The following is a 27,649-nucleotide window of genomic DNA, read 5'->3' as shown; positions in this document are numbered from 1 at the left end:
TGCTTTTGCTAGGGAAGTGTCAAACAAATCTTTCTCCTTCAGACTATTAGGGCAAAGTGTCCAGTGAATTCTGTGGAATTTGTACAGCACTACAGTCACCAGTGCTACTGAGAGGATATTAGTGAAATGAATTATTGTATATGGGGTATCTTTGTCCATCATTTAGTAAAAAATGTATTTTTTTCCAGTTTTAGTTAGTAAAAGGGAATAAATGAGGGGAGAGGGGTGGGGTGTAAGACCATGTCACCACAAGTGAGATATTCATGAATATAGTCTCTTGAATATTTATTGTAATTGCAAAAGGAAAAAAAAAACCCAAACAAAAAACTTTCAGCAAAAAAATTAAACAAACAAAATCCACTTGGTATACAGAAGTCACATACAAACAGAATATCCAATGGAATACACATGGTCTCTACATCTGCACAGAATTAAAACTCTCTATGTGGATAACACTTGTACTGAACATTCAGACAAGAGCTTCCATGGATGTATGGAGAAGATTCACAAAATTTATCACCCAGCAGCATTTTAGCTAACATATTTTTAAAACCACAGTAGCTATATCACAGTAAGAGTCAGGGGATAAGGCACAGATTGAGTCTCACCCCCTCACAAAGGTATCCTAAACACGTACTTCAATTTTTCTTCAAGAACAGTTTAGCAAACAAGTTAGTTTGAGGGAACCAGAACAGCTACATATTATCAAGGAAAGCATTTATCTTTGTGCATGTAATCATACATCTATGAGGAATTATTAAAAAGCTACATAAAATTATCTGCCAGCCCTTGAACTGTCAGGTAACAATAAAAAGTGTAGGGAGCCCTGTAGCAGGCTGTGTATCTCCATTTTAGTGGTACCTCATATTATGACTCTTTGTTGCTCAGCAACAATGATGCCAAGAATTTCCTTTTTATATTAAGCAATCCCCAATTTTTATCTGCATACATTTTATTTCACCGTGGTCTGTATAATTTTGCAGACATTTTAATGGCATTAGGTACAAAAAAAAGTGTTTTTTAAGGACTTTTCAGGTCATTGCAAGTACTGTCCTGTGCTACTTAATGCAATTTGGCTACTTTGCTTTCTTAGAGAATGTATTAGATGACATTGGAAAGGAAACCCATGATACTGGTTTCCAGTAGACCTTAGAATTTCATTCTTTTCCAGATCAAGCAAATTAAAAAACATAAAGCAACAAACAACCATACCTAAATCAACCTTGTACATTGTCACAAAAATGCGTCAGATAAAACTAAAAATCTAGTTATGTACCTTTTAGTGTGGTACTAATGGATAAACATTTTTAGGAAAATTGTCTGGCAAAACCAATTCCTCCCCATGGCCCAGACTCAGTGGCCTGTCTCTATTTAGCAAATTCTCAATGCAGATGACACATGCCTTTGAAACCAGAGATGTAGCAAGAATTAACAGAATGAGCTTCTCTGCAGACTCTGTGGGCACAGCTGGGAACCCATGGTAGATCAGTGATTCAGGATTTAAGGTCCCAAATGTACCCAAAGGTGTTGCTAAGTACTGATGGCTTTGCTCATGTTCTTAGAGAACCATTAGAATTATGCAAGGAAGCAGGAAAAAATAAATTATTGGTCTCCATTTAATTTCATGGTTAGATTCAGGCCTGCATTTTGTTTCCATTTGTACCTCAGCTTTAGTCCTAATAGTGGAATTGTTCAACTTTGAAGGCCATGTAAAAGCAGAGTGAAGAATGTGGGTCAGTATCTTTAAGGATGTATCTTCCATCTTTAGGATCTAGAGAAGTTAAGAAACTTAATTGTCAAAAGTGACTAATTAAGATCACCTTCCACTCTGCTGTGCTGCTGACTGTGACCTTCAAGCTGTTCCCAAACATATCAAACCAGGGCACCAACTGAAGTTTGGCAAGTCATCTGCAAGCATTTTGGGTACCCCTATTTAATATCTCAGGTAAGTATTATGAGTTGACTGTATCAGATTAAAGAAAACATGCCCACATGATATTATGCAATACAGGCAGACAGAGCATGTAACTGACTCTTTATGAATAAATAACTAACTCACCATAAATGCTGAGCTCTAAGAGGTTCTTTTAATGCTTTTACAGAACATGCTTTAAAAAATATAGGCAGACAGTTTAGAAATGATTTTTCTGACTGAAGGTGCTGTCCCACTAGTGTTGGTGTAACATGACAATTTCCAAAAAAGGACACTCGGAACTCTAAAAGTAAAATTGACATGCACTTGCAGTAAACATACAAATATCTTTAACCATAGTCTCATATATGAAATATAGTTTAAGTTACTTAAGAATATTCTTACACTACACTGGTAAAGTGTTTACTATATAATTTTTCTACAAGACGTGTACATATACCAGAAATCTTAAGCCACACAGGCATCATCAACAGCTTATCACACATACATGATGCTTCTCTCTTTCACACAAGTTTATATACACTGAGTAAATAATTGAATATTGCACTTATTGGCCCATGATTCCTCAGTCTTGAGGTATTCAAAAATAGAAAAAATACCTATTTTATAACATTTTTTTCATGCAACATGTAAGACATTTGAAATCCACGAACACTAGTATATAGGTTACACATTGTGACGGTCCAACCGAGTCACAACACATCTGACACTACTGACAAAATACCAAACAGGACTTACAGCACAAACATTTCATATATCACTAGTTGCACGTACATGTCAGAATTACTCGAGGAAATCTATCACCAGAAGTGGTAAACAATCTCTAACTTTCATTTTTGTCTGTTATGGGTGAACATGAAGTTCTAGGAAAATTAGGACTTTTGCTTCTCCCATGGATCGATCAGATACCAAGTACCTTCAAGTACCTTATTGTACAAATGACAAGCCATCTACCTCTGCTGGAACCATGGAAAATAAACTATGGTCTTCAAATGTAACACATTTGATTTCCAGTGGTAATGACAATTTAAGGACAAATTTGGGAAAGGTGGCACAGAATATGAACACGTAACAGTGGGAAATGTATGAGTGTCAAAGATGTACTACTGTGTACATGTGTATATAATATGTATGTAATCACAAATTCTGCTTCACTGAACATCCATGGATAAACAAAAGAAAAAAAAAAAACCCAAAGGTTAATTTGCAAAGATGAACTACATTTACCCCTGAATACAACTGGTAGAGTTCTTTCAAATAATTGAAATGAGTTGCATTTTTAAATGAGACTTGACATGTGATCAACCTTGGAGAATGTGGAGTCAGAATGTATGGATTAATGGTGCAAATTAACACAACTTATTCCTCATTGCATTAACTTGCATTAAGATATGTTGCTTTACAGCCCCTGACGGTTTATCTAAAAGGCTTCAAACTCATGGTCTCACATTGCTAAATCTTTCAAGCTAAAGAAGAATTAGGCTTATACATTGTGAGTCTGCATGAAACAGGCCAAGGAGGAATCATTCTGTCATCAGAACTGAAATATAGTTGATGCCTGTAAAAATGTAAATAAAAAAACTTACTTCTAAAAAATGAATGAAGAAAAGAGTAGCTGGGAGGGGTGAAGTTTGGAAGGGGGCTTCTCTAGGAATGCAATTACAACATCATTTGTCTGCTCCGAAGAAACAAATGCATAACCACCAAATGTAGAATTTTTGTGACTTTTTTTTCCTAAAAATGGCAAACTCAAAGCATTCTCAAACAAACTCCAGCAAATTTTGTGCATCCTGAAATAGCACTTCATTTCTAAAAAAAAAAAAGGGGCAGGTGGTACAGCTGAATATAAAGACCTGAGAAGACAGGGAAGAAAACGTAATCTTTCAGACTGGTGCTCTGGAAAAGGCCACATAGATGTAGTTGCTCAGGTGATTTCTCTAGGCATTACATTAAGTATAAGCACAAAGGAACAAACAGTTCCAGGTAACAGTCACTTACACAGCTGTTCAGAGAGAAAGAGTATTTTTTGACAGAAAATTAGGCTAGTTCACATGTATTTAAAACACCAAATGAACAAGTCTAAATAAACTAACCACCACCACCAAAAATAACAGATAGAGTATTAAGTCAGTTGCACTTGTAACTTGTGAACATGAACTCTTAAAAGAATCAAAAACATGCATCTGAAGGTTCAACCCAGCAGGGCTGGCTAGCTGTTCAGCAGGTTGGTGCCAGAGACACCACAGGAACCAGTCAATCCCATGCTCCTGGGTGCTCCCAAGGTATTTTCTGATCAGCAGCTTGAAGGTGCAGGAAGCAACACATTGTCAGAGCATGATAAGGCTGGTGCATTGCTCATGCACAGGATTAGCCTGCTGCTATAAGCTTTAGTCTAGATCATAACTCGGAAAATGGATTGTGTAGTATTAGTTCAGCTTCAGCTGGCACTATGGAACTCAGGACCCTCTGCCCAAAGGCATCTCATCTCATCTCATCTCATCTCATCTCATCTCATCTCATCTCATCTCATCTCATCTCATCTCATCTCATCTCATCATCTCATCTCTCAGAAACTTAACATGCTCTGTGTATCAACTGCTTTATCTCACCAAGTGGATAAACCTCAGCTGAATGGGGTATCTATGGCTGGACCAATGATTTCCTGTGATATTCAATCCTATTTCTATGCTGAAAGTGACAACAAATTAGTGCAAGGTGTGCAAGAACTTTTTAACCAAGATTTGAGATGAGGCTGAAAGTAGTTTCATTTCTGTTATCTGAATTTTCATCTGAGCCCTCCCCTCTTCCATCGCGAAATTTGGTGCTTTGTAGCCTGGTACTTGCTCCAGATGGAATTGTGTCACGCCACTGGATAGATCAGGGATAACCAAACCGTGCTTGTGTCCTCCAGTAATTCATAATCAGTTGTTTAAATTTAGGCCCTTGATCAAGTTGTGACGGGTTCTTCAAATATGTTCAGCCTACTTGAATTTAAGAAAACTGCAGTTCTATCATGTAAGTCAGAAGGAGCTGAACCAGATTGACACAGGCTGCTTTTGGATATTCTACCCCATAGGAGCCCAAGGCATAATTTTAGATAGAATAAAAATTCTAATACTGCTAATCCTCTCAGAATTCTTGGAATATTTAGGGAAGGCATAGTAAGTTACTTCTCAAAAGCTTTTCTGTCTTTACTGTTTCTCCAAAAAGGCAAGTACTTGTTGAGAGGGTACTGAGATCATGATGCTCATGATCTAAATGCGACCAAATTTTATAGCAGAAAACTCAATATTGCTGTGAAGCATGTGGCTGCAAAAGCCAACCTGGGATTGAAAATCAAAGCCTACTTTTCCAACAGTAGATAACCCAGATTGAAAAGAAAAGGTCTGATTGAATTGCCACATATTTTCAATTTCAGAGAAAGTCATGATAGGATAAACTAGATTTGATGGGACCACAGCAGGTCATCCTTTCCAACCTTCTACTCAAAACAGTGTCAACTGAGAGGGCTGAGTGGTTTTCCCAGGGTTTTAGACAGTCTGATCTTGAAAAACTCCAAGTATTTTGACCATTTTAAAAATTAATCTAATTCTGAACTCCATGACAATGTCTGGGTGTTAGTGCAAAGTTTCTAGGAGATTTTAAATACTGACTTGTTTTGTTGCTGTACTTCACATGAGATTTTTCCTTTTAACACATTTTTGGAATTCTAAGGAACAACATTACTCTGACAGCTGCTTCCTCCAGCACCCCATCTCATGCAGAAGGCCAAATATGTGTGGAGGCCTGGCAGGTTAGTTGCCTCAGAAACATAAAGCAGGGGTTCTCCTTCTTAGATTTTGCTGTTACTCTTCTGCCAAGACTCCTGATGCAAAATGAAAAGCAATTAATTAATCCTATTTATGTAAAGAACTGTGTCTACCATGCAATTTGTTTAAAAAGATAAATACTAATAATATATTTCTACCACTGACTGAAGTCTAAATGGTCATAACCAGGCAGGGAGGCTCTTAAATTCATTGCAATGGAATACAAGCAAAGTGCGGCTGCAGCAAGGGACATCTTGAAGTATCTTCTCCTTGTTGCATTATGCACAGCAGATGACCATTTCACATCAAGCATCTCAGAGAAAAGCTGGAAGAATATCTGCATTTCTAGCCAAGCTGCATGATTCAGGATATGCCTAAGATCATTGACAACGTGATTATGTCTCTCCTCGCCTGAGATGGTTCAGACTAATAATACAACCTAAAGTTTGTCTAAAGAACTTGAGAGCTGAAGCTGAATTCTGTCTCAAGGCTTTCCTGCTCCTTTTTCTTGAGCAGGAATCAGTGACATAACCAGAAAAACATGGAAAACTGCGCACCAACCATCTCAAATAAAGCTCGCTTTGTATTGCTTCTGTTTTTTCTAATCAGCTGGTAGCTGTGGGTGAAAAGGTACTAGTGAAAGTCAGCACAGTTAGCAACATGCTGTCTTAAACTGGGGAGGGAAAAGCAGCACCCTGGGGAGAGACAGGATCATGGTTTGGACAGCATGTACCTCTTCCACCCGGCTGCTCATCTGCTCTAAACAGGAGGGTGCTTTCTCTTTATGGAGGTAAATCAGTCTCCATGCCAACTAGGGAAAGAAGTGCTTAAATAAGCTAGCTAACAGGACAGACATGGTTTAAAAACCCAGACTGAAGAAAGAACACTTACTCATTTAAGTTAGGCAACCCAGGTAGAACCCTCCTGGCATATCCATTTTACATGTGTCAATATGCCTTGCTTGGAAGTAATTTTTACTGTGTCAAAGTGTATGTAGATTATTTAATCAGTTTTAAAAGTGGCCATTTTCTCTTAGTGTGTATCAGGAGTTATATCAAAAATCATAAACTGTACAGAAGGACTTCTTGGCCATTGTGAGTAATTTGGTGTACTATGTGTTACTTCCTTTTTTTCATTTTTCAGATATTTTTACCACTGCTGACAGTTTAAAAAAAATGTCAGCCTTGTCTTAAATTCTGTCTAATTGGAAAAATAAAACAATCATTGCTTGTTCAATTATGCTGTTTAGTTAAAAAAGGTCACTGTGATGCAAGTAAAGCAGTTGTACAAAGTACTTCAGGGCAGAGATTTAAGAAATTTCCACCAATTACTAGAGGAGTAAAAACTGTGAAATAAAACTATTTTAACACTTTATCATAAAAGAACTTGTGTACTTTATTCTGCTAAATTCACAGCCTTTTTCAGATCTTTTTAATGTATTCAGCCTATAATTAGAAAGGCTGACAATTTTTTATTACTCTTAAAGATTTAAAAATCCCAATTGTCTTGCCAAAATAAATGGAAAAAAATGAGATCAAACTTCAGTTCACTGACACCATCAGCACTTCTGCAATAGGTCTGAGTAAAATACAGACATTTGTAGCCAGTGTGGTGGTAGCTTTCTCAGTGACTGAATGGGAGATGAAATTCCTGAAAACTGAAGCATGCAGGTTTGACAGGAATGTGAGAAGGCAGTTTTTGGCTATGAACAACCAAGCACAATGGATTTGGCTCTGTCAGACATAATATAAAACTGTGTGGTTAATGTCTCATGCAGGCAGAAATGGAAAGAGCTAATCAGCCTTCTACTACAGGGGTAGGTAAGACTGGGATCTCCATAATGATGGAATGAGAAATTAAATCCAGTTTCAGAAAATTATTAGATAGACATGCAGCTCCTATGTAAAAGTAAATACACTAGCTATCCAAACAGGATGAAGTACCTAATATCTCTGAGAGTCTGGACTGAATATCCACATCCTGGATATTCAGCTGGAAATTCACAGGGAATTTTGGTGGTTTTGGGCCCAGGATCTAACTTCTTTCTGATTTCTGCAGATTTTAGTCAGCCAGGATTTGTAACATAATGAGTGTAGATTTGCCAAGGCAATGTGCTCCAGGAGGTGTCCCTTGTACAAGTGATCTGGACAGAATAAGGGATTGGTTCACTACAGGAATACTTCTAAATTCATTTTCAGTCAGGAAAATGTACAAGTAGCATCAGAAAGCTTACTCAAAACACCCTGACCATCACCCTAAAGATTGAACTATCTAACTCAAAACTGATGTAGTGAGAGACAATTCTAGGCCAGTGTGGTTTGAGGACATGGCACCAGCTGAAGTGTGATGTAAAACAGTAGAAAGAAAAGAGAAATTAATATACAGCCTGCATGCAAAAGCCAGATTCTAAAATATGCATCATCCTTTCAGACTAAAAATTGCTCCATCCCCATATGCATATTCAAACATCTGATGATGTAAAACAAGACTGTTCTCCCAAATAAATTAATAAGACAGTATAAATAAAGGCATATAGACCATTCATAAATACTCTTGGCAACAGAACACACTGGAGCTGCCTTTGCTGATAGCTGCATTAGCAGCTGCAGTTGGGCTGCTGTGGAGGAGGGGTGTCCTTTAGCTGTGTGTTCTGGTTGCTGGCAGCAATGGCAGGATTCGTCTCCAGACTTTCTGACATTTTGTCACAGATGATATCCACAAGTCGCTCAAACGTCTGCTTGACATTAATGTTTTCCTTGGCACTTGTTTCAAAAAATTCAAATCCTAAGAAAATAAACAACATGTTTATGCTCTATGCGTATTTCAGCATCTCCAATAAATATACAAACTTCTCTTGACCAAGAGACACTCAGAAACTAAACATGTGAGAGCACACATATGAAAGAAGAGCAGTTACAATTACAATGCAATCAGAGTAAGTACACTAGTGCTACTGGCTTTATTCAAAGCCAGATGAAGTCAGGACTGCTCCAAATGTATTCCCTTAGAAAAAGTCTACTTTAAAACAGTTTAATCTAGAAATTGATACCTGTTTGTATTATTTTAGGAATGCCCTATATATATAGCCATTGGGAATGAGTAATCTGCTGCTCCATCTCTGGATTCCTCTGAGCATTATTCATTTGGAAACAGCCATTTCCATTGTGTTATTAAGGTGGTGCCAAAATACAAAATAATGCTTGGAAAATACAGGTAAAAACCCAAGGAAAACAAGTAGAGATTTTTGCAATTTGATATTTACTAAAGTTAAATGTGAATCCATGGGACCAAAGGGATTCCCAGCTCCACACACCAAACTAATAAAAAGATACAGAAATGCACATAAGGAAGAAAACAATTAATTAATACAGAAGGATTTTTTATCTATTCATTCCCAGTTATTACGCCAAAGGCAAAAACCAGAGCTATCCTTAGCTCACAAGGGACACTGGAAGTTTTTATGGAGCAGAGACAGCTGTTCTAAGCTCTCTGGAGAAAGTCTGCCTAAGTTCTCTCCTCTGCCCCCACTTGTAGCACGTCTCAGCTCCCATGTGTCTCACTCACCTAGGCCCGGTTTGCAGCGTGGTGGTCAGACTGTACCTTGAAGGCTTCTGCCAGTTCTGGGTCTTCCCTGTCCTTGTTTCCTTTGCAAAGCATTTGTCTTCTTTAATTTATTGTTTGCTAGGACTTTTCCCACATGCTCTACCTTCTTCCCCTATAAATTACAACATTGCTCACCTGTTTCCTGATAATCTTTCCACTACCTATGGGTGCAACATGAAACAGTTTACTAAACATCTGTTTCACTGGTAGTTATACAGAAGCCTTTGCATAAATTACCACTGTCTTTAATTATGAGAAAAATCCTGGTCAGAAAATTTCAGTCACTTGAAACTCCTGGCAGAAGGACAGAAAACAGATCTTTGTGGGTCTGGTGGTTTGGTTTGGGTTTTTTTAATGGTTTGTTTTATTCTGTTTTGAAAGAAATTTAAATGCAACTACTTTGGTCACATTAGTGTTATGTATTCAGTATGCCATCTAAACAGAATGTAATGTGCACATTCAGTCCTATCACTGTTTTCCATGCAGCTTTTGCATATTTGAATTCTATCCTGGAATTACTGCAGATAATTATACTTAGCTTGGCATGATACCCAGCAAGAAGCAATAAGCAATGTAGAAACTCAACTCTGGTCTGATTTTTTTTTCATATTTTTAATTTACATAAGGTGCCTTGGACTGAAGTATCACAAAGTACTAAAATGTTTAAATGTATAGGAACTAACCACCAGCCAAAGCTAGTGTTCACAGGGAGTTTAGATAATAAGAGCTATAAATATTGTACAGGGATTTGGTTGGCCATACGACTTCTGTTGGTATCAGGAAGGAGTGTAAGGGTAAGCTCACCAGCATGAGAACACATTGCCACAGAAACTTTTCCATTCCACATTTCTCTAGAAAGCAGGAAAAATGTCAATAGAAGACCATCTACAAAAGTTATATACTGGGATACAGTTTGAATCTACACGGTATTGCTTTAGTTTAGTTTTGCTCACACACATCCTTTGTTCTAAACTAGACGGAAAATGAGGAAAGCCAGTGTAGCATCGCTTGCTGGTGGCTTTGGCCCTTCTGAAGAGCTCCATGGAGGAGAAAGCTGTTCAGATTATTTGGGAGATGCTTGGGGGAAGGAAGATCCTCCACAATTTCAGTATGCTGTGTTGAAACACAGCTGCAACTCTAGCCCAGCAACACAGTCAAGAATCTTCCACAACTGTTAGTGTCTTCTCCACAGGAAGGAGGAGGAGGAGCTGTTCCATAGAGGAACAAGCAGAACCACAGGGCAGAAGGGTTGAGTGACAACGAGGGAATGGTACACCAAAGCTTTGGAGATGATAGGAAGAACAATGAATCTTACGGACATTTAGGAGTGGAACAGATTTTACAGTTATAAAGATGGAATAATGAGTACATCAGATGATCATGAAATAGCAGATATTATATCTAGGTAAGACATCTGGACAGACAAAAGCAGAAAGTGAAAGGAAGACAGTCACAAAGAAGAGAGGAGACCCATGTAAAGAAATACTATAACAGGGATAAATCAAGAAAACAGGCCCACTATCACAGTGAGGATGTTTTGCATAAGAACATCATGAAAAACTTAAAGGCACCCATTCTCCAGGTCAAATGGAGGGTTACAAAGTGTCAAGCGCAAAATAATTGATTCAAATAAAATACAGCTGTTGTGATTTCTAAGGAATTTCAGATATGATTTTGCTATAAGACAGAAATTGCAGTCATAGCACTGGTGTAGTTGGGTATCAGACTGTGACGGTATTCCATCACCCTAGACATTAATTGCCTGGACCTTCTAGGCTAGGCTTTGCTGCATAGATGACACAATGGACAGACCTGTGAGAAAGTGGCTGAGCACCCAACAGCCTCCACAACAGAACTAATGCTTTATTCTTTACCAAAACTGTACAGGTAGGAATTTTGGACAGTCTTGGAAATTATCCCAAACAGCTCCTGCTGTGTATAGGCCTATGATAGGTCCTATTTATATGCTTGAATGTGTAAATAAACATCCCAAGAAGAGGATGGGGCATACTTTTGAGTTCCTCCCAGGCAGTTCCTGCTGTGAAAGAGATTCAGCAAAGGTAAGACACTTGTAGATGGACCATGGAAACTGTTCTTGCAGGTGCAGAAATGGTCACACAGAAGAGTTTTTTGAAGCCAGTTAAGACAGTTAAAAGCTTTGTGCAGTTTCTGGTAATCACCGTCACAGCATCATGGTAATGTACCAAGCAAGTAGAACCATCTGGATTACAAGAATTCAGCAGAACAGGAGTTCAGAATCTCATCTGATGCAGCCAAAGGCACCCTTACAAAGAGCCTTGCAAGAGAGGCTCCTGTAACCACCTGGACAGCAACTGGCTGTCCTTGGCAAGGGATTCAATTTCTCATGTGAATGTTACCTTATGCAAGAGATCCCAATAAATTAGATTGGTTCTTTTGGCTTGTTTGTTTGTTTAACCAAAACCTTTCCTGTGGAACAGTTTCAAAGAGATATACAGCATTTTTCCTAGCAGAGTGTGCCTGGAATCAGCACTTGAATTCTTGTTGTTTTCACTCTGTTATGGAATATTTTGCAGATCTTTTTCCCCATGACACCTCCTTCTCTCTTGACTCATCTTGCAATTATTTTACTAATGGCTCTTAGACACCCTAAGCTTCTAAAATCCCTGCGCATGACAGCCTCAGTTCTATGACTTTTAATACTTTCTTCAGGATTTTTTTCCACGACTCATTATTAATGGAGAGAAAAGATTTTCCATGGGGTTATAAGTGTGAAGTGAGGCAGCTATCTAGTGATGCCCAGGGAAGCAGAGCTCAAAGAACACCCTGTTCCCACCACCTGTGATGATCTGTACTGCTGATGTGGATGAGGCCAGGCAGAGGAGATTATTGCAAAGACATGACAAGCCCAAGAGGCAAGTGGGTAGGTAAGGCAGAACAGAGCTGAAACTCAGAAAATCCAGAACATCAAAGTGTTGCCTGAACATTTGTACAAAGTGTGTGGAACATGCAACGGGATATTTTAATTTAAGTGCCTGTTTTGTGTTTAATTCAGTTTTCCCTTGCTGATTCTTTCCCTTATCTACCTCTTTCCCTGCTAATGTCTCAAAGAAAGCTGGCAAGCTCTTGGCAGCAGGCAAGGGTCATTGTATATAAAGAGAGGAGTTAATAAAGCCTTATTTTCTTGGAAATGAATCCTGGGCAGTTCTGAGGGGGCACTGGCAGCCACCTACCTTTTTGCCTGCTATGAATAGTATCTAATAAGTTTTTCATTCACATTACAGGCTGTCAGTCTACAGCAGGGCTAGACATGGCACTGACATGGTGTTGTTGCTCACCTGCTGATCTAAAATGCACACAGAGCAGTTAGATGGCTTTCCTGAATCATACACAGCCAGAATTACTGACTTTGTACCCTCTCTGCCTCACACATATGCTGGCTCTGCAGAGGCTCCTTCATGACTGCTCATTAACACTTGTTTATGTCTGCTTTCAAAACATGTAGAAGAAAATAGCCCAGAAAGCAGTGTCATATGCAAAAAGAACATTCTGCACCCTCTCATCTTCCTGAGAAAATGTGACATCAAGTGCACAAATTTTAAGCACAGTTCCACAGACAATACACACAAGACCTATGCTAATGTTTCACCAGTTGATCAGGAAGGCATTTTGGTTTCAGAGTGTTTGCCTACAACCAAGACAATTTCATTTATCACCCCTGATGTTATGTTTTGCAGACGTCCACAAGGGTGTGTTCTCTCCATAACTATCCTTCTAAGCTTTCATGAAGACAAGCTTGAACTGTGGTCCTTAGTGCTGCTTTTCTCAGTGCCTTGTTCAATCCAGTATTGTGAGGAGTAGTAGGAGACTGTAACATCAGAGCAAGAAATGGCTGCAGGAAGCTGCTCCCTTTGTAAGAGTGGTATGTAAAAGGCAAAATCTAGGAAGTCATGGGGATGAATAATTTAACAGTGTCATTGTATATAAAGGAGAGGAGTTAATAAGGCCTTATTTTCTTGGAAATGCATCCTGGGCAGTTTTGAGGGGGCACTGGCAGCCACTTACCTTTCTGCCTGCTATGAATAATATCTAATAAGTTTTTCATTCAAGGCACAAGTTGCCTGTCAGTCAAGGCAACTGCAAGACCTTTCTCCTCTGCTCAGATGTCCACTTCCTTAGAACTGTCAATATGTTTTAGTCAAAGAGAGACAAGACACGTATGCTATGACTGCAAAGGTCATCTCTCCTAGGAAAGTGGGCCGAAAGTAGCTACAGACCACTGCTGTTCTTCAAAGTATCTCCTACATCAGCAACTATGTGGTCCTGGCAGCAGATGTGATTATGCTGTGCTTTGCTCTCTAGGTCAGTAGGATGGGATCCCTGCTGTCCTAACAAGCCCAAGTGCTGGACTATGTTAAGAAAAGTATTAAAACAACATTAAGCCTCAGAACTCAGGACTCTGCTAATATTATCTCAGTGAAGAGCAGTGCTTTATCACCATTCAAGGTAGAGAATTAAAAGGGAGATAAAGACTATTAACCGAAATGCTAAGGTATTTATTCAATCTTTAGGATGGCCAAATTTATTAACAAAAAAAAAAGCTAAAGGGGGACTGTCAGCTGTGGCAGAATGGACAGACCCAAGGGGCAATTATTGGCTGTGCTCTAGCTAACACCTCATCTTCCAGTCTTTCAGAACAGAAGGTTTCATATAAAATTGAAAAAAAAGTTGTATTGAATTTGACTGTGGTTTCCAGATACTTTTTAAATGAATGCATTTGGGCAATAAATTAGATTTCTGGCAAATATATTTTTTGTGTGTTTACAGGAGACATTGGTTGAGAAAACCATGCTTCTCATTGTTATTAAATAACTTTGTTGTAATGCAACTCCCAGTATATGAAAGCAGTGGCAGGCTGGCATTTCCCCCAGTAAAAGAACATCCTGGGGACAGGAGCCTTTAATTGTTCTGCCAATACCCTGTCTGTGTTGTAACTAAACAAAAGACTGGTATTTTTCAGCACTGTCAGTCTGTCTCTTCCCCCTGGAACAAACATTTGCCCATTAAAAAGACCTAAAAAACAGTGAAGGATGGAAGTTTGAACAGGCATATTGCTGCACTACCCAATTATTTTCATTTTTAATGCAAAGTTAGATGCAGCCATATGTCCATGCTCTCCAAGCTATGGGTGACCCTGCCTTGGGCACCACAGCCTCCAGTCAGCCACAGAGGCAAAACAGAACTTGCTGTTATAGCAAACTGTGTGCTGAGGTGTCAGCTCCCTCTTGGTTCCTGATTTACATGGCAAAATTACAGCACCAAAAATGCCTCTTCAGTTCAGTGCCTAAACTCACAGCTGCCTGGTAGCCCCAGTGTGCCCACTGTAAGCGTTACCCCCCAGGCTCATACCCCAAGGCAAGGGAAGGTGCACTCCAATCCTGATGCTGGAGAGCTGCTGCCTTGTGTCCCAGCCCAGGAAGGATTCAGAAACCAGTCATGTTCCTGTGCCACCACAGCAGCAGGTCTGCTCTTGCAGGCTGGGTTAGACCACAAACAGTTGCACCCTGTGTAAGCCCACAACACTGACAAATGCCCCACTTTCACGGTTACTGGCATGCTAAATGGTTTAATTTGAGGAAATGTAATCACAGCTCAATTGTGTCTCTGTCATCTCCCTGGCATGACCATCACCTACATAAATATATGAGCCAAGACAAAAATGAAAACAAAATAGGCAGGGAAGAATGATTCTGTTTGAAGTTAAGATTTTTTTTTTTTCTTGTTTTTGGTGGAATTTATTTTCAAAGCACTGGGAATCAAGAGAAGGAGAGAGAGAAAAAGAAGAAAAAGAAGGAAAAAGAAGAAAAAAGAAGAAAAAAGAAGAAAAAGGAAGAAAAAGAAGAAAAAGAAGAAAAAAGAAGAAAAAGAAGAAAAAAGAAGAAAAAAGAAGAAAAAGAAGAAAAAGAGAGAAGGAGAGGAAGGAGAGGAAGGAGAGGGCGGAAGGAAAGAAGGAAGGAAGGAAGGAAGGAAGGAAGGAAGGAAGGAAGGAAGGAAGGAAGGAAGGAAGGAAGGAAGGAAGGAAGGAAGGAAGGAAGGAAGGAGAGGAAGGAAAGAAGGAAGGAAGGAAGGAATTCGGAAGGAAGGAAGGAATTCGGAAGGAAGGAAGGAATTCGGAAGGAAGGAATTCGGAAGGAATTCGGAATTCGGAATTCGGAAGGAAGGAAGGAAGGAAGGAAGGAAGGAAGGAAGGAAGGAAGGAAGGAAGGAAGGAAGGGAGGAAAAGAAGGAGAAGTGAAAATAAAAACTTAAAGGAAGAAACAGCCCAAATGAGAAGAAAAAAGATGGCGATAAGGTATATAGTTACATCTGAGGGGTCAAATGACTATCTCTCTGAGTGGCAAGCTGTGGAGGTGCAATGAAGTCACAGGCACTGCTGGCCATGGGGCACATAATATTCAGAGGCCTTTGCAGGTGCCCTGAATCCAGTGTGAGAGCTGGTTTCTGCTGCCGCTTGCAGAAGAGAATGTGAGAGCTCCCCCAGAAAGGGCCTGTTTAATTTTGTTTACTGACATTGGTTGTTGGCTCTAGGAGAGACAGCATGCCAGATAAATTTAGAAAACAGGCGAGTGCAACCTAGAGCATGCTTGGACATGAGGAATGCCCCCAGCCATGGATGATCCTGGATGGCAAAGCATAAGAAGAACCTGAGAAACTAAAGAACACATAAAAAATGATGTGTCTAATTAGCATGCACGGCAGAATGTCCCAAATAAATGGAGAAACTGTATGTCAAACTGCATATGCAACTATCCATTTGCCTGTGCAGTTATTCAGACCCTATTCAAAGGTCCGTGCACACCTCAGCCTGCTAATCCTTAGCTGGAATGTAGATAACAATATCAGTATATCATATGGACCAGGAATAGAAGAACCAAGACATCAAGCCACCTGTGATTCACTCCTTTTATTTCTCTTTTGACAATTGACACCTAACTTTTATGAATGTATGAATTTTGCTGAAAGGCATGAGAGTAGTATCTCAGAAAACTGTGTGAGTAATTCAGCTGGCAAGTGTGCATGCATTTTGCTTGCATGAAGTTCCAACCCTGTTTAACTAAAATGCTTTAACGCATGTCAGTGCTGACTATATCGGGGTTTCACTCTATAGCCAATCCATGTACTGCTCAGAGCAAACATTCATGAAGATACAAAATATCATAAGAATTATATTCCATTCCCTTTTTTGGTAATGATTAGAGAATAAACTTCTTTAAATGTGTTTGCTGTGATTACCGTATCAATATAAACATTGTGCTAAGTACTGATCTCTATTGGCTGGTTTGTCACATTTCTACACTTTCTTGGAATGATATTTATATGAGAAAAAGTTACATGACTTTATTTGATCCCTTTTCATTTCATTCTAACCTTAGTCTTTTAATGATGCCATTGTGTTAAACGACTATGAACTGATTTCTGGAAAAAGCACTTAAAAATACTGAATAGGCTGATAAGGAATGACTAATGTGTGTCTTTGTGTCTTTATGCCTGGAACAATTAAATGTTCTGGGAATTACTGTATGGAGAAAAAGGAGTGTGACAGAGTTCTCTGAAACCCAGAGAGGTACAGACCAGGTAACAATTGTACACTGTTTGTAAGAATATAACAGTGAAGAAACATAAAATAAAACTATCAAGGGGCCAATTCAAAGGAGAAGTAGATAATAGAGAAACTGTGCATATTTAAAGGACGTTGTGAGTGGTATGATTCTATATGGCCTTAAAAACATCACTGTACAAATCCATGGAAAAAACTGCAAAAGGCCTATTGAATATAAATGAATTGCATTTGGTTCATAAGACCCACAAAAATAATTTGCTATGATCAGAGAAAGTATCACTGCATGTTTGCCAGTTCACACTTTTCACAAAACACCTACTAGACTGCTTGTAGCTATGATCCATGGTGGTATTGCCCATGTCATGTCATTAACAATAAATTTAAAAACACATCTTCAAAGCAAACAAGACATATTCTGACCTTATAAACATTCTGTAATTTTCCTTCATGATCAGGTCTGCATTCCTAACTTCCTTCTTTCTTCTGGGAACTTTTATTAGTACCATGAGAAAGGTACTCAGAGGTACCAGAGGATACTTGACTAGTTCAGCCACACCTCCTCCAACAGTAATGAGACCTATTGCTGTTTGATTTAAACCACTTGTTTGGGTTACACTTGAAAAATAAGCCAGCACAGAGATTTACAGAAGTGAATGATTACGCCTCCTTAATAAACTTTAGGGCCACACTTTTCAGAGAGGTCAGGAGCCACAAGGAGGCCCCATTTTCCAGTAACACTGTTCTCAACAGAAGACCATGTTTCCTAGAGGCTTAAATGCCCAGTGCTCCTTTTGACCTTCTGAAAATTCACCCCAGAAGGTGCATGTATTCATTTTCTCAGTGACTTCAAAAAAACAAGGGCTGAAAATAAAACCACACTTGAGAACAGAGGATGTCACAGTGTAGCATTTGTACATGAATAGTATTTGCTTGCAATTGTGTTTGCAATCAACATTGCGTTCAAAGGGCCCACAGTTTTAAAATGCCTGGCTGGACAGAAAAATCTATAATGTTATTTTTAAAACTTGTCTGTAAGAAATGTTATCAACTTACTGCCAGAGAAACAAAAGAGAGTCACATGAGTATAAAACAATGGGTGTCCTCCAAACCAGCCAGCAAGGCCAGTGCCCTTAGTGCAGCTAACGGAAAGTCTTCCTTCTGCTGTTCCCCACACCACCTCACACAGTCTCTGGGCAGATTTAAGAAATTATTGCAGCTGTACAGGAAACATGTAAACATTTGTGTGTGCAGTCTGACTACAGTAAATGATTGGATCAGAGACACAAGTTATCTAATACAATAATCTGCCCTTGAGATAGCCACAGGATATATATCTGAGAGGAGAACGCCCCTGAGTAGATAAATATGGAAATAGAGAATAATCTTTTTCCATAAAGATTGAATTTTAAATCCCAGGAGCTAGAATTTGCTTTAAAGCCTGAAACATGAGTTTTGATATCTATCTCATTACTCTTTTTTTCTTTTTTTCAAACATTAGTTACTACATCTGAGGATTCTTGACTGTACAACATGCAAAGTTCCTTTTTGTCTTGATAAATTCATGACCTTGGGAATTCCTTGTCAATTCACTGTATTTTTTTTATAGTAATATGGTTCAAGGAATAGAAATTTAGATTTGTTGTGAGATTAAAAAATCTCTAAACTCTATAGTGGAAATTTATGATTGTTGCAAAACATTTTAGCACCTCATCAAAATCTGTGGTAAAATAGACCGTTAGATTTTTGAGATCTATTTTTCCAATGAATACACTTTCTTATCTCCTAGTACAATGAATAAATATTAGAAATGGGAAGAAAAAAATATATAAAAATATGACAGGTATTTCTTCAAAGATAAATATCCTCTGTTAAAGCAAGTGCAAGGGTAACTATTACAGTTTTTTTGCAAGCAGTTTGAGAAACTCAATTCTTCACAACTATTGGAAACTTTTCTGGATATAATCTTCTGTTAAATATTTCCTGTCACCTTTCAAGGACTAATTTATAGTAATCTTTAATGTACTTTCAAGGAGTTCTTTTACATGTATGCAACATTTATTAAGACAGGTGCAATTGGAAGGTATGTTATTCTGATGAAATTGTTTACCAGGAAAAGCAATTGTACAACTAGAAAAAATTATTTTTCACAAAATAAGGTCATTGACCTATGCATATACACAACTTAAGAACCACCACCATGAGATTTAATCCCTTCTTAAAACATCCTTTCATCAAACTACCTATATAGGAATAGTGACAAGGAGATCTTGGTTACATATATTTTGACCACACTGAGCTTATACCACACTCAGTTTTAAAAACAACAACAAATCCATGCCCATAATTTATGATTCCCTGCACATAAACTGACCTCTAACAATGCCAGAGTTTGATTTGCACACCTGCTGAGCTTACTCTCCAGAGATCAGGAAACTTGAAGGAAAAAAGGGGCTGGGTAGTAGTATTACAATGATGCTCTGGGGATTTTCCATTAAAGTTTGGCCAGTGTCACTTCAAAAACATTTCATGGTATCAAAGGATAACACTGTTGTGTAGAAACAGAAACAACAAAGGTGTTCACAGCTTGGCAACTTTCTGTGTGTACAAAATTTGCTTCCGAGAGAGACTTTATGAAACAAGTTCATATCTACACCTCTGTAAATACAGAGTAGATCAGTGGATGAAGTGTCAGCAGTGGGAGTTGGATAGCAGCATCTTTCTGGTTTGGGTTATTGGTATTGGTAATCATAACCCAAACCCATTTAACTTGCAAAAAGGTCTAGCAAGCTGTTTCTGCAATTTCTCCTTTCCTCTCTCCTCTCTCTTTTTTTCACTTTCTTTTCCTTTTCCTTGTTTGTTCTTTTTTTTTTTTTTTTTTTTTTTTTTTTTTTTTTGAGGGGATGGTGCTTGGGTTTTTTTGATTTACTTGTTTCCTTTCTAGGATATATCTGCCTGTAGCACTAATGATCTAAAGATATTGTATATATACAGACACATGCTAATCTTGCTCTGTATCAAAAAGGCTGTAGAAATAAAAGGGAGGCAATGTGTGACTATTTCTTTACAATGAATGTGTCATGAACATGTATTTACAAGTACTGTAGCAATTAATGAGATTAGTTTGTGCATTCTCACAAGCAATCATAAAGCTTTTGTTGCGTCTTTTCTTACCAAGTTGCTCTGCTAAATGTTTTCCCCTCTCAGTGAAGATTACCCGTTCATCCTCCATGTCACATTTGTTCCCAACCAAAATAACCTGGGCATTATCCCAAGAGTATGTTTTGATTTGAGTTGACCTTAAAAGAGAAAGAGAGAGAGAGGAGTCAAAGCAAAGCAAATTCCCCTTAAATCAATTTCAAGCAGAGTTGCAACAAGAATAAAGAAACAATACTGATTTTGACAACTAGGGTAGCATGATTCTGTTTAGTCACAGATTTCAAATAAACTAAGGATTATCTGTTAGGATATTATGGGGAGAGTATCAATACAGGTTTTACTTTTCCTTGCTAAAAATAGTATTTTCTCCTGCCATCAACATTCTTCCTATATTTTAGAAAGAAGTGGTGACACTTTCTTCATTTTCACATTTTAATGCAAACCTTATAATCTAAATAAAGAGCTCTGAAAGAAAACCAACAACTTACTCATTTCTTATCTTTTACTTTTAAGATCAGGATGTAACTTTAGCAGCAAAACCTCAAAATTTCAGAGCCCGTCTGTCTTCCCTCTGTTGTTTGTCTCCAGCACATTCCTCTACATGTCTTTGATCTACCAGAAGAGCAGCAACATTTACAATGTGCATCAAGCCATGGGCAGGGGCTGAGTCTGAACTCTGATTTATCTTCCATTTAAATTATACAAGCCTTAACCATGACTGCAGCTGAATGGGAGTATCTGAGGCCTTGAAACACCATGAATACTGGTGGTGAAACAGCTTACAATGCTCTCTTTGAACGTGACACAGATAATGGATGACTTAGGGGCATACTCATGGTACCTCTCAGTTGCTGCCTGCCACATTTCTGCTGGCACCCAGACCTGCCCTGTAGGAAGGAAAGCTTCACAGCTGGCTCCAGGCTCAGCCAAGAGTGATGCTGCTGGTTACCACGTTCTGAGTGGCAGCAGTACCTGCCCTTCAAGGTAATGCAGGATGCAGGAAACTTACTCCAAGCACTTATCCATTGTCTTGGACTTGTGACTATCTGGCTTGTGACTGTCTGGCTTTAGGTTCTAAGTGTTTGGTGGGACATTAATATCTCTTCTGTCTCCATATGATCAATGGAGAGAGAAAAAGACAGAGAACATTTCTCTTTCCCCCAGCCCGTCTCACACTACTTTCTCCACCCCTCCCTCCCTCCTTAGACACTACAGGGTGCTTAGGAAAACTTCAATAGAATAGAAACTAACCTCTAACTACACACTTACGAGAGGACACCCTGGAAAGGGATCCTGTGGCATATCAGGGACCTGTTTTCTCAGTTTATTTGAGAAAAGATGAAATAGCTTCAAAAATCTGTCACCTAAATGTCTTGGAAGCTGGTCTGCATGGGTACTACATTCACTAGTGACCCCTTCTCATAAAACAGCCATCATCTCTACATATTCAGACCCCTGTCTACAAACTGTAAAATTCAGGAAAAAGATCATTATGTAGTCTGAAAACTGATTCTAGTGAAAGACAGCAAATGGATCAAATCTCCCCAGCTGGCTTTGCTTACTGCAAAACCAGAGGGATGGCCATGGGCAAGAGCTGCTATAGCTATCTTTGTGACCCTGGGTCCAATGACATCGCCTACAGGTTCCCTGCATGAGTCAAAGAACCTCTGGGCCATGTCTGATGGGTTTACAGTGCCAGGCAGAGAAATTTAAGAGGAAGGATCACACTGCCTTTAGGAATGTTTCACTTTTTCACAATGACCAAAAAGAAGCTGAGGCAAATTCTAGACATTTTGTGCTACAGATTGTTCCCTTGGGCCTGACCTGATCTTTTCTTCAAGAAGTGACACTGTGCTACTTTAAAATCTGTTTTAATGGCAATTTGAGTAGGTGTTCATAAAGTACTGTGATCAAAGAGAAGTCAGACTTCCCTGTACACTTATATTTTATTAAAGATACCATTTCTCAGAAAAAAGGACAACATGCATTCACTTTGGCAGAAACGTCCTTTTGGAATCATGCTGAGTGGTTAAGCAAAGTAGAATTATTATTGTGTTTTATAACCAGAACTACATTTGTCACCACAGCAACTTTGCAAATAGTAGTACCTCAAATGTCAGTGTGTTAGTCCATTAAGGACTCTAAAAGAGCTTAGCTCTGAACAATTATTAGTTGGGAGCCAATTTATTCCCTTTATGTCAGCAGGAAATCAAATATGTTTCAAAAGCAAAATATACAGTAAAGATATTAAGCTTTACAGAAGGAATTACTTACATAATCTGCAAGTTGAAATAGAATAAATTGATGAAGGAATACTAAGACATTAAAAAAAATTAGAATATGAAGAAATACTGAAGAAATATCACCACACAAGTGTAAAGAACATTCATTCAGCCATGTTTTGCAGACTTTGGCTCCAGAGCTTTACATGAGTTTCTTTCATTAAGAATGTAAGCTCCCTTCATTTTACTGCAGCCAGATGTGATTTTTTTATTCTACAACTGTGAATTTGTGCACTCAAATGCTTATTACTAAAGCAACTTATTTTATTCATAGACATTATTTAATCTGTCTTACTTATGTCTCATCTTCTAGTTATATTTTTTTTAAGTAACAAGAAGAGGTCTTGTCCTTGCAAACAAATCCAAAGACTTACATTTTGCAAAAGACTCTGTACTGCAAAAATATAACTGTCAGAAAATCAGTCAAATGTATCCACACCCAACACCACATCAGCAGCAGCTTAATTCAAAGGATATAATAGGCTTATCATTGTTATGTTTTCTTTTAGACATACATTTCCACTATTGGCTTCTATAGGTTTTGATTCCCACAACTCCCCACCAAAGTCAGCATATAGGTCACTTGAAAAAAAAAAATGCTGTTCCTTGCATACATGACCTTTCAAATGACTGAGGCTCCTGATTAATCCAAAGCATAAACAGTTGTCCTTGTAAAGAACTTCAGCCTCAGGAAGATTGAAGACATGAAAAGGCAAAGATGATGTTTGTAGTAAGCTGAAATGACAGTTCTTGTTCACTCTCAGTGACCTGGTGTATGTCAATAGTAATTTACCCTGTAAATCTTTCCCTTTCTAGTTGTATGGTAGGCAGGGAATATGCATCATGCTTGAATTTTTATAACGTATAGACTCCAGAGGGGCAGATTAATGGAGGAGTGCAATGATCCATTACTTTCCATGATCAGCACTACGCTTGTTCTCCCTGTACTGCAATTCTACCACATCCCTTGTCAGAAAGGGCACTTGCTGAATGCAAACAAAAGCAATGCTATTGGCTTATCTTAAAACGGTGAGATCTTCAAATAACTGCCCAGGCATCAACAGCAGGGTGCCTGTGTGTGTGCTCTTGGGCAGCTTACAAGGAATGCTGCACCGTGTGACAGAGTGGGGTTCAGGAACACCCAGCCCCAGCTGGCTGAGGCAGCTGAGAAGCAGGAAGCCAAGGTAGATAGCACAGAGAAATGTGGGAGAGCTGCTCTGATATTACTGCTGTGGAAACCAGACTGTTCACATTAGATTAGGTGATAAAAGCTTATCTGTACATCCAAAAGAAGCACAGAGAGATTATGGCACAGGGGAGACCCCCAGTAATATCCTGGCCCTGGCTGCTCTCAGGCCTATTGCAAGAAACATCAGATTATCCAAAGCCTATGTCCACTAGCCTGGAGGAGCAGGAGTGCACTAAGGCAGGTTACCAAATTAAGACTCAGAAAAAGACCCGGACACTGTTGCTGCCTGTTCTGAGCTTGCCCTCCCCAAGACACTTGCCTCTCGGCCATGTGCTCTGAACCCCTTCGTCCCAAGCACAGGCAAACCCGAATGTAACTCAGACTCTTCAGCAGTGTCTCATTGGCCGCTCACCCCGGGTCCGCCCCCAGTCCGCCCCTTTCCCCTTCTCCCAATAAAAGAGATGACCAAGGGAGGCCCCGCCCTCTCTCGGCTCTGCTACCCTTTCTGCCAACATCTCTTGTCGTCTGTTTGTTTTGAAAGCTTCTAACTGCGGGAAATTGAGCAAGCAGAGAGCTGTATCTCTCCCTCTTTGCTTCTGCTGGTGGTATTTGCTTTGCAGCTGGTACAAGTACCGATTTTAGAGCTACTAAAATGCTGGATTGCCCGTGCTACCTCTCTGGGTTGCTCGAGGCTTTCTGAGGCATTGAAATACAAGCTCTAGCCGGTAAAAAGCTGAAAAGATACCTCCCTCGGGACACCACATCCAGGTCGCTTCCAGGGTTGTTCCAGGAAAGTCCCAGTTCCACTGTCCAAAGTGAAACCCATCACTGCGAGTCAACACTGGAGGCTAATGTCCAGGTGCCGGAAACTGAGGAGACAGGGATTCAGGGGCAGTACTGGGCAGACTGAGTTTATGAGCCCAGCTGATGGAGGGAGCCACAATGTGTATGTCACCACAGATATATATTCTCATGAGTGGACCTCAATGCTGTGCTGTTGTGGAGGGGAGCAGTGTGAGGATGATGATGCTCTTGGTGTTTGTGGGAGCACTCTAGGTGGTCCTGGGTGTTTTTGTCTCCAGTGTGTGTGTATAGGGTCATGTGCATATGCACATATATGTGTTGTTCCCTTTGTGAGTTGTGTGCACGTGGCCTGCTGGGAATAGGTCTTCAGCGTCACTACTGGTTGGACCTGGGATATGGAGCTGCAGCAGCAGCTCCTCTCTTAGATCCAGCAGGATATATTTTCCCCTGAATTCAGACTTAACATGGCTGTGCCTGGGTAACACTGCATTGCTTCTTGGAGAAGCTGCTACAGAAGGCAAACCTGCTGTTTGCTGCACCCAATATATTTCAGGTTGCACTCAGTGCTGACATACCTTGGGTTCACGCCGAGTATCTCTTCAGACGATCACTTTTTAATAATTCATCTATGTCCAGGACAAATATTCATATAACCTGGAATAGTCTCTAGTATATTTTCACCCACAGATTGCACGGAAGGCAAACAAATATAAAGACATGTCCATAGAGTAAATATACCAGGAATATGAACTTTTAGAGACAGCCTTAATCTATTCATCACTCTTTGGATCAAGTCCTCCAAGGATTCGTGCCTACCACAGAGAGACTGGTTTCTACAGGCTTTTTAGATTTATTATGTAGTAAGTCACGTGCACAGACAGCAAGAGAAACACCCTAAAGAAAATGCTCCAAAGGGGGCTGTGTATAGTGTTTATTCCAGCAAATTCGGGAAACAGGTTGTACTTCTGATGTTTTGATTTCTGAAAGGAGTACTCAACGAACTGGGGTGCATCATCTTTCCAGGAAAAAAGAAATAAAAAAACCCCCAAACCTTAGCAAAAAACGTCAACCAACCCAAAAGAAAATTAAAAAAAACTCTACCAAAACTGGGGTTTTTTTTGAAGTTACTGGTTTCTTGAGTTCATTGAGTAATCCTTAAAATTCTCCTATTTTCATCTACAGCATGGTGACTGCTAAGCCCATTAGCTGAATTATTAGAGGTCACATAGTGGTGGGATCTGGGGCAGAGTCCAAGTTATCTATTATTTCTCAATTTCTTTATTTAGTGAGAGGGAGTATAAGAGAAGCCACTGTGAGTTTGGAGGTGTTTCCAAAGTGTCCAGTGTTTCCAACTGAATTTCCTGCTTTTATTTTCTAATGCGTGTGCCAAGTATCCATCCCCCTCTGAGCAGGAAGGGTTGTTCTCCAGTTTTTTCAGGGGACATAATTTTCCTTCTGTAATTGGAGCAATGAAGGGTCTCTTTCCCCTTTCCCACAGTCTCCATCCCTTAAAGTGGGAAGACACACCACTGCCCTCTCCAACCCCTTATAGAGACAGGGATGGTAAGGGGAAGCTCTGTCATTCCCATCTTTTCAGGAGATGGGATCATGCCATGAGTCCTTTCCCACCCTGCTTGTCTGTGAGGAGCTCTGACACACCATTCAAGCCAGCTTTTCCACAGAGTGAATCTGAAGTCTCCCTCATACAACCAAGTGTTTTCTACACTTCACTGTACACCACAGGCTCCATTCTTTTTCCCATGCCCTCCTTTATGTCTCCTGAACTCTTATTATTCCCAGCAATGCTTATTTGGTATGTGCCTTAAGAATGCCCCAGCACCTTAGAGTTTACCCATCTCCTCTCTTTCTCTCTCATGCTTACCTTTTGGATATGATGAAAATGGGGCATATGTAGGATTATTCTGTATGTCATGTTAAATGATTGCAATGCTCAGTCTTGATGGCCATTTGGAATCTGGCACTGTACCAGCTGCTCTGCACTGGGTGCTTAGACCTTGCTGCAGGCAGGGCAGGGAGAGAGGTGACCTCAGGCTTTTCATCTGTTTTCCAGTAAATAATCTAGCATTAGTGGGAGACAAATCATTAAAATATAAACCTACCAACTAAAACCCCAAATCAGCTCTCTAATTGGGACTTTGAAGAGAGTACTAAGGTTAAAAATTTCAAGCAGTCTTAGCAAAAACAAGACAAAGGGTCCTGGTGTACTTGAATACTAAACTTTTTGTGGCCACAGTTATTGACACAGCAGGAACATAATGGAAATAATTAGTAATAATGTCAGTAATAATAAAAAGAAGATGTTAACATTTGCCAGATTTTAATTGAACTGGTGAATAGTTGGAGCCATACACAGAAATAGAACTTTCTTTAAGAAACAGCTCAGGATCTTCCCTCCTCTACTGACAAGGAAAATCTGCATATTTGCAACTTTTGAAATTTTTCTACTTGTTTCATCCTTCTTGTGTGCTCCAGGTGCAGGCCATAAAAGCTCAATGATTGTGGTTAATACCACAATAATTGTTCTATCCCTTGCATTTATGAACCTCTAAATAATTATTGAAGCCATTAGTGAAAACCATGAAAAGCAATGGATAAAGGAAATAATTGTCAAAATAAATAGCTGATGTAGATGAACATGCGAGCAGAATGGGGAAATTGCACCTCAGTCATTCTCAAGGAGGGTTTAAAATCTAGTAGACATTCCAGCATCATCACTTCTATCCAGAATGCATGATGTGTATTGAATTTGTGATGCTTATTTTCACTGATGGTACTGGCACCTACTGACTGCAAGGCCTTACTAACATATGACAGAGAATAGACAAATATGTCCCATCAACACAGAAGTACTGAAAATTGATGGAGAAGGGCAATGAAAGGGAGACAAAAATGAGAAAAATAAATTTACTCTGTCCTTAGTATCACAAAACAGCAAGGAGAAAAGGATCTGGGGAGAAGTGGGTGTGCTAAGGATACGTTCAGTGTGGGTAGCTTGGTGAGCAGGGCAGTGCAAGCCGCAGATTGAACTCTGGGTGGTAGGAGCTCCAGGAAAAGTAAACCTGAGCTACCCCTTGCATAACAATGAGCCTGGGAATCTGTAGTGTCAGCCCAGCAACTGGACACTCAGACACAACAGGAACCGATGACCCCAGACTTTTGAGAGCTTAGACTTTGAGGGTACAAAAGCCTAGAGCATCTTTACTAGGAGACCCTCCTCAAAGGCCCCAGCTTGAGCTGTTGATTTGTTACTGC

The 27,649-nt window shown here is 39.5% G+C and overlaps 1 protein-coding gene across 1 annotated transcript in view; it reads right to left on the bottom strand.

Moving 5' to 3' along the window:
• Positions 1-260: 260 nt before the first annotated feature.
• RAB3C (RAB3C, member RAS oncogene family) overlaps positions 261-27,649 on the bottom strand; it is a 129,016-nt gene continuing 101,627 nt past the window's right edge. The window contains exons 4-5 of the mRNA XM_069002042.1: positions 20,117-20,241; positions 261-8,526 (exon numbers count right to left, since the gene is read on the bottom strand). Coding sequence (XP_068858143.1) covers positions 8,339-8,526; positions 20,117-20,241 — 313 coding nt within the window. The 3' untranslated portion in view covers positions 261-8,338. The remainder of the gene's footprint in view (positions 8,527-20,116; positions 20,242-27,649) is intronic.

The sequence above is a fragment of the Aphelocoma coerulescens genome, assembly GCF_041296385.1.
Source record: "Aphelocoma coerulescens isolate FSJ_1873_10779 chromosome Z unlocalized genomic scaffold, UR_Acoe_1.0 ChrZ, whole genome shotgun sequence".
NCBI lineage: Eukaryota > Metazoa > Chordata > Aves > Passeriformes > Corvidae > Aphelocoma > Aphelocoma coerulescens.
This window is presented reverse-complemented; position numbering and strand designations above follow the sequence as displayed.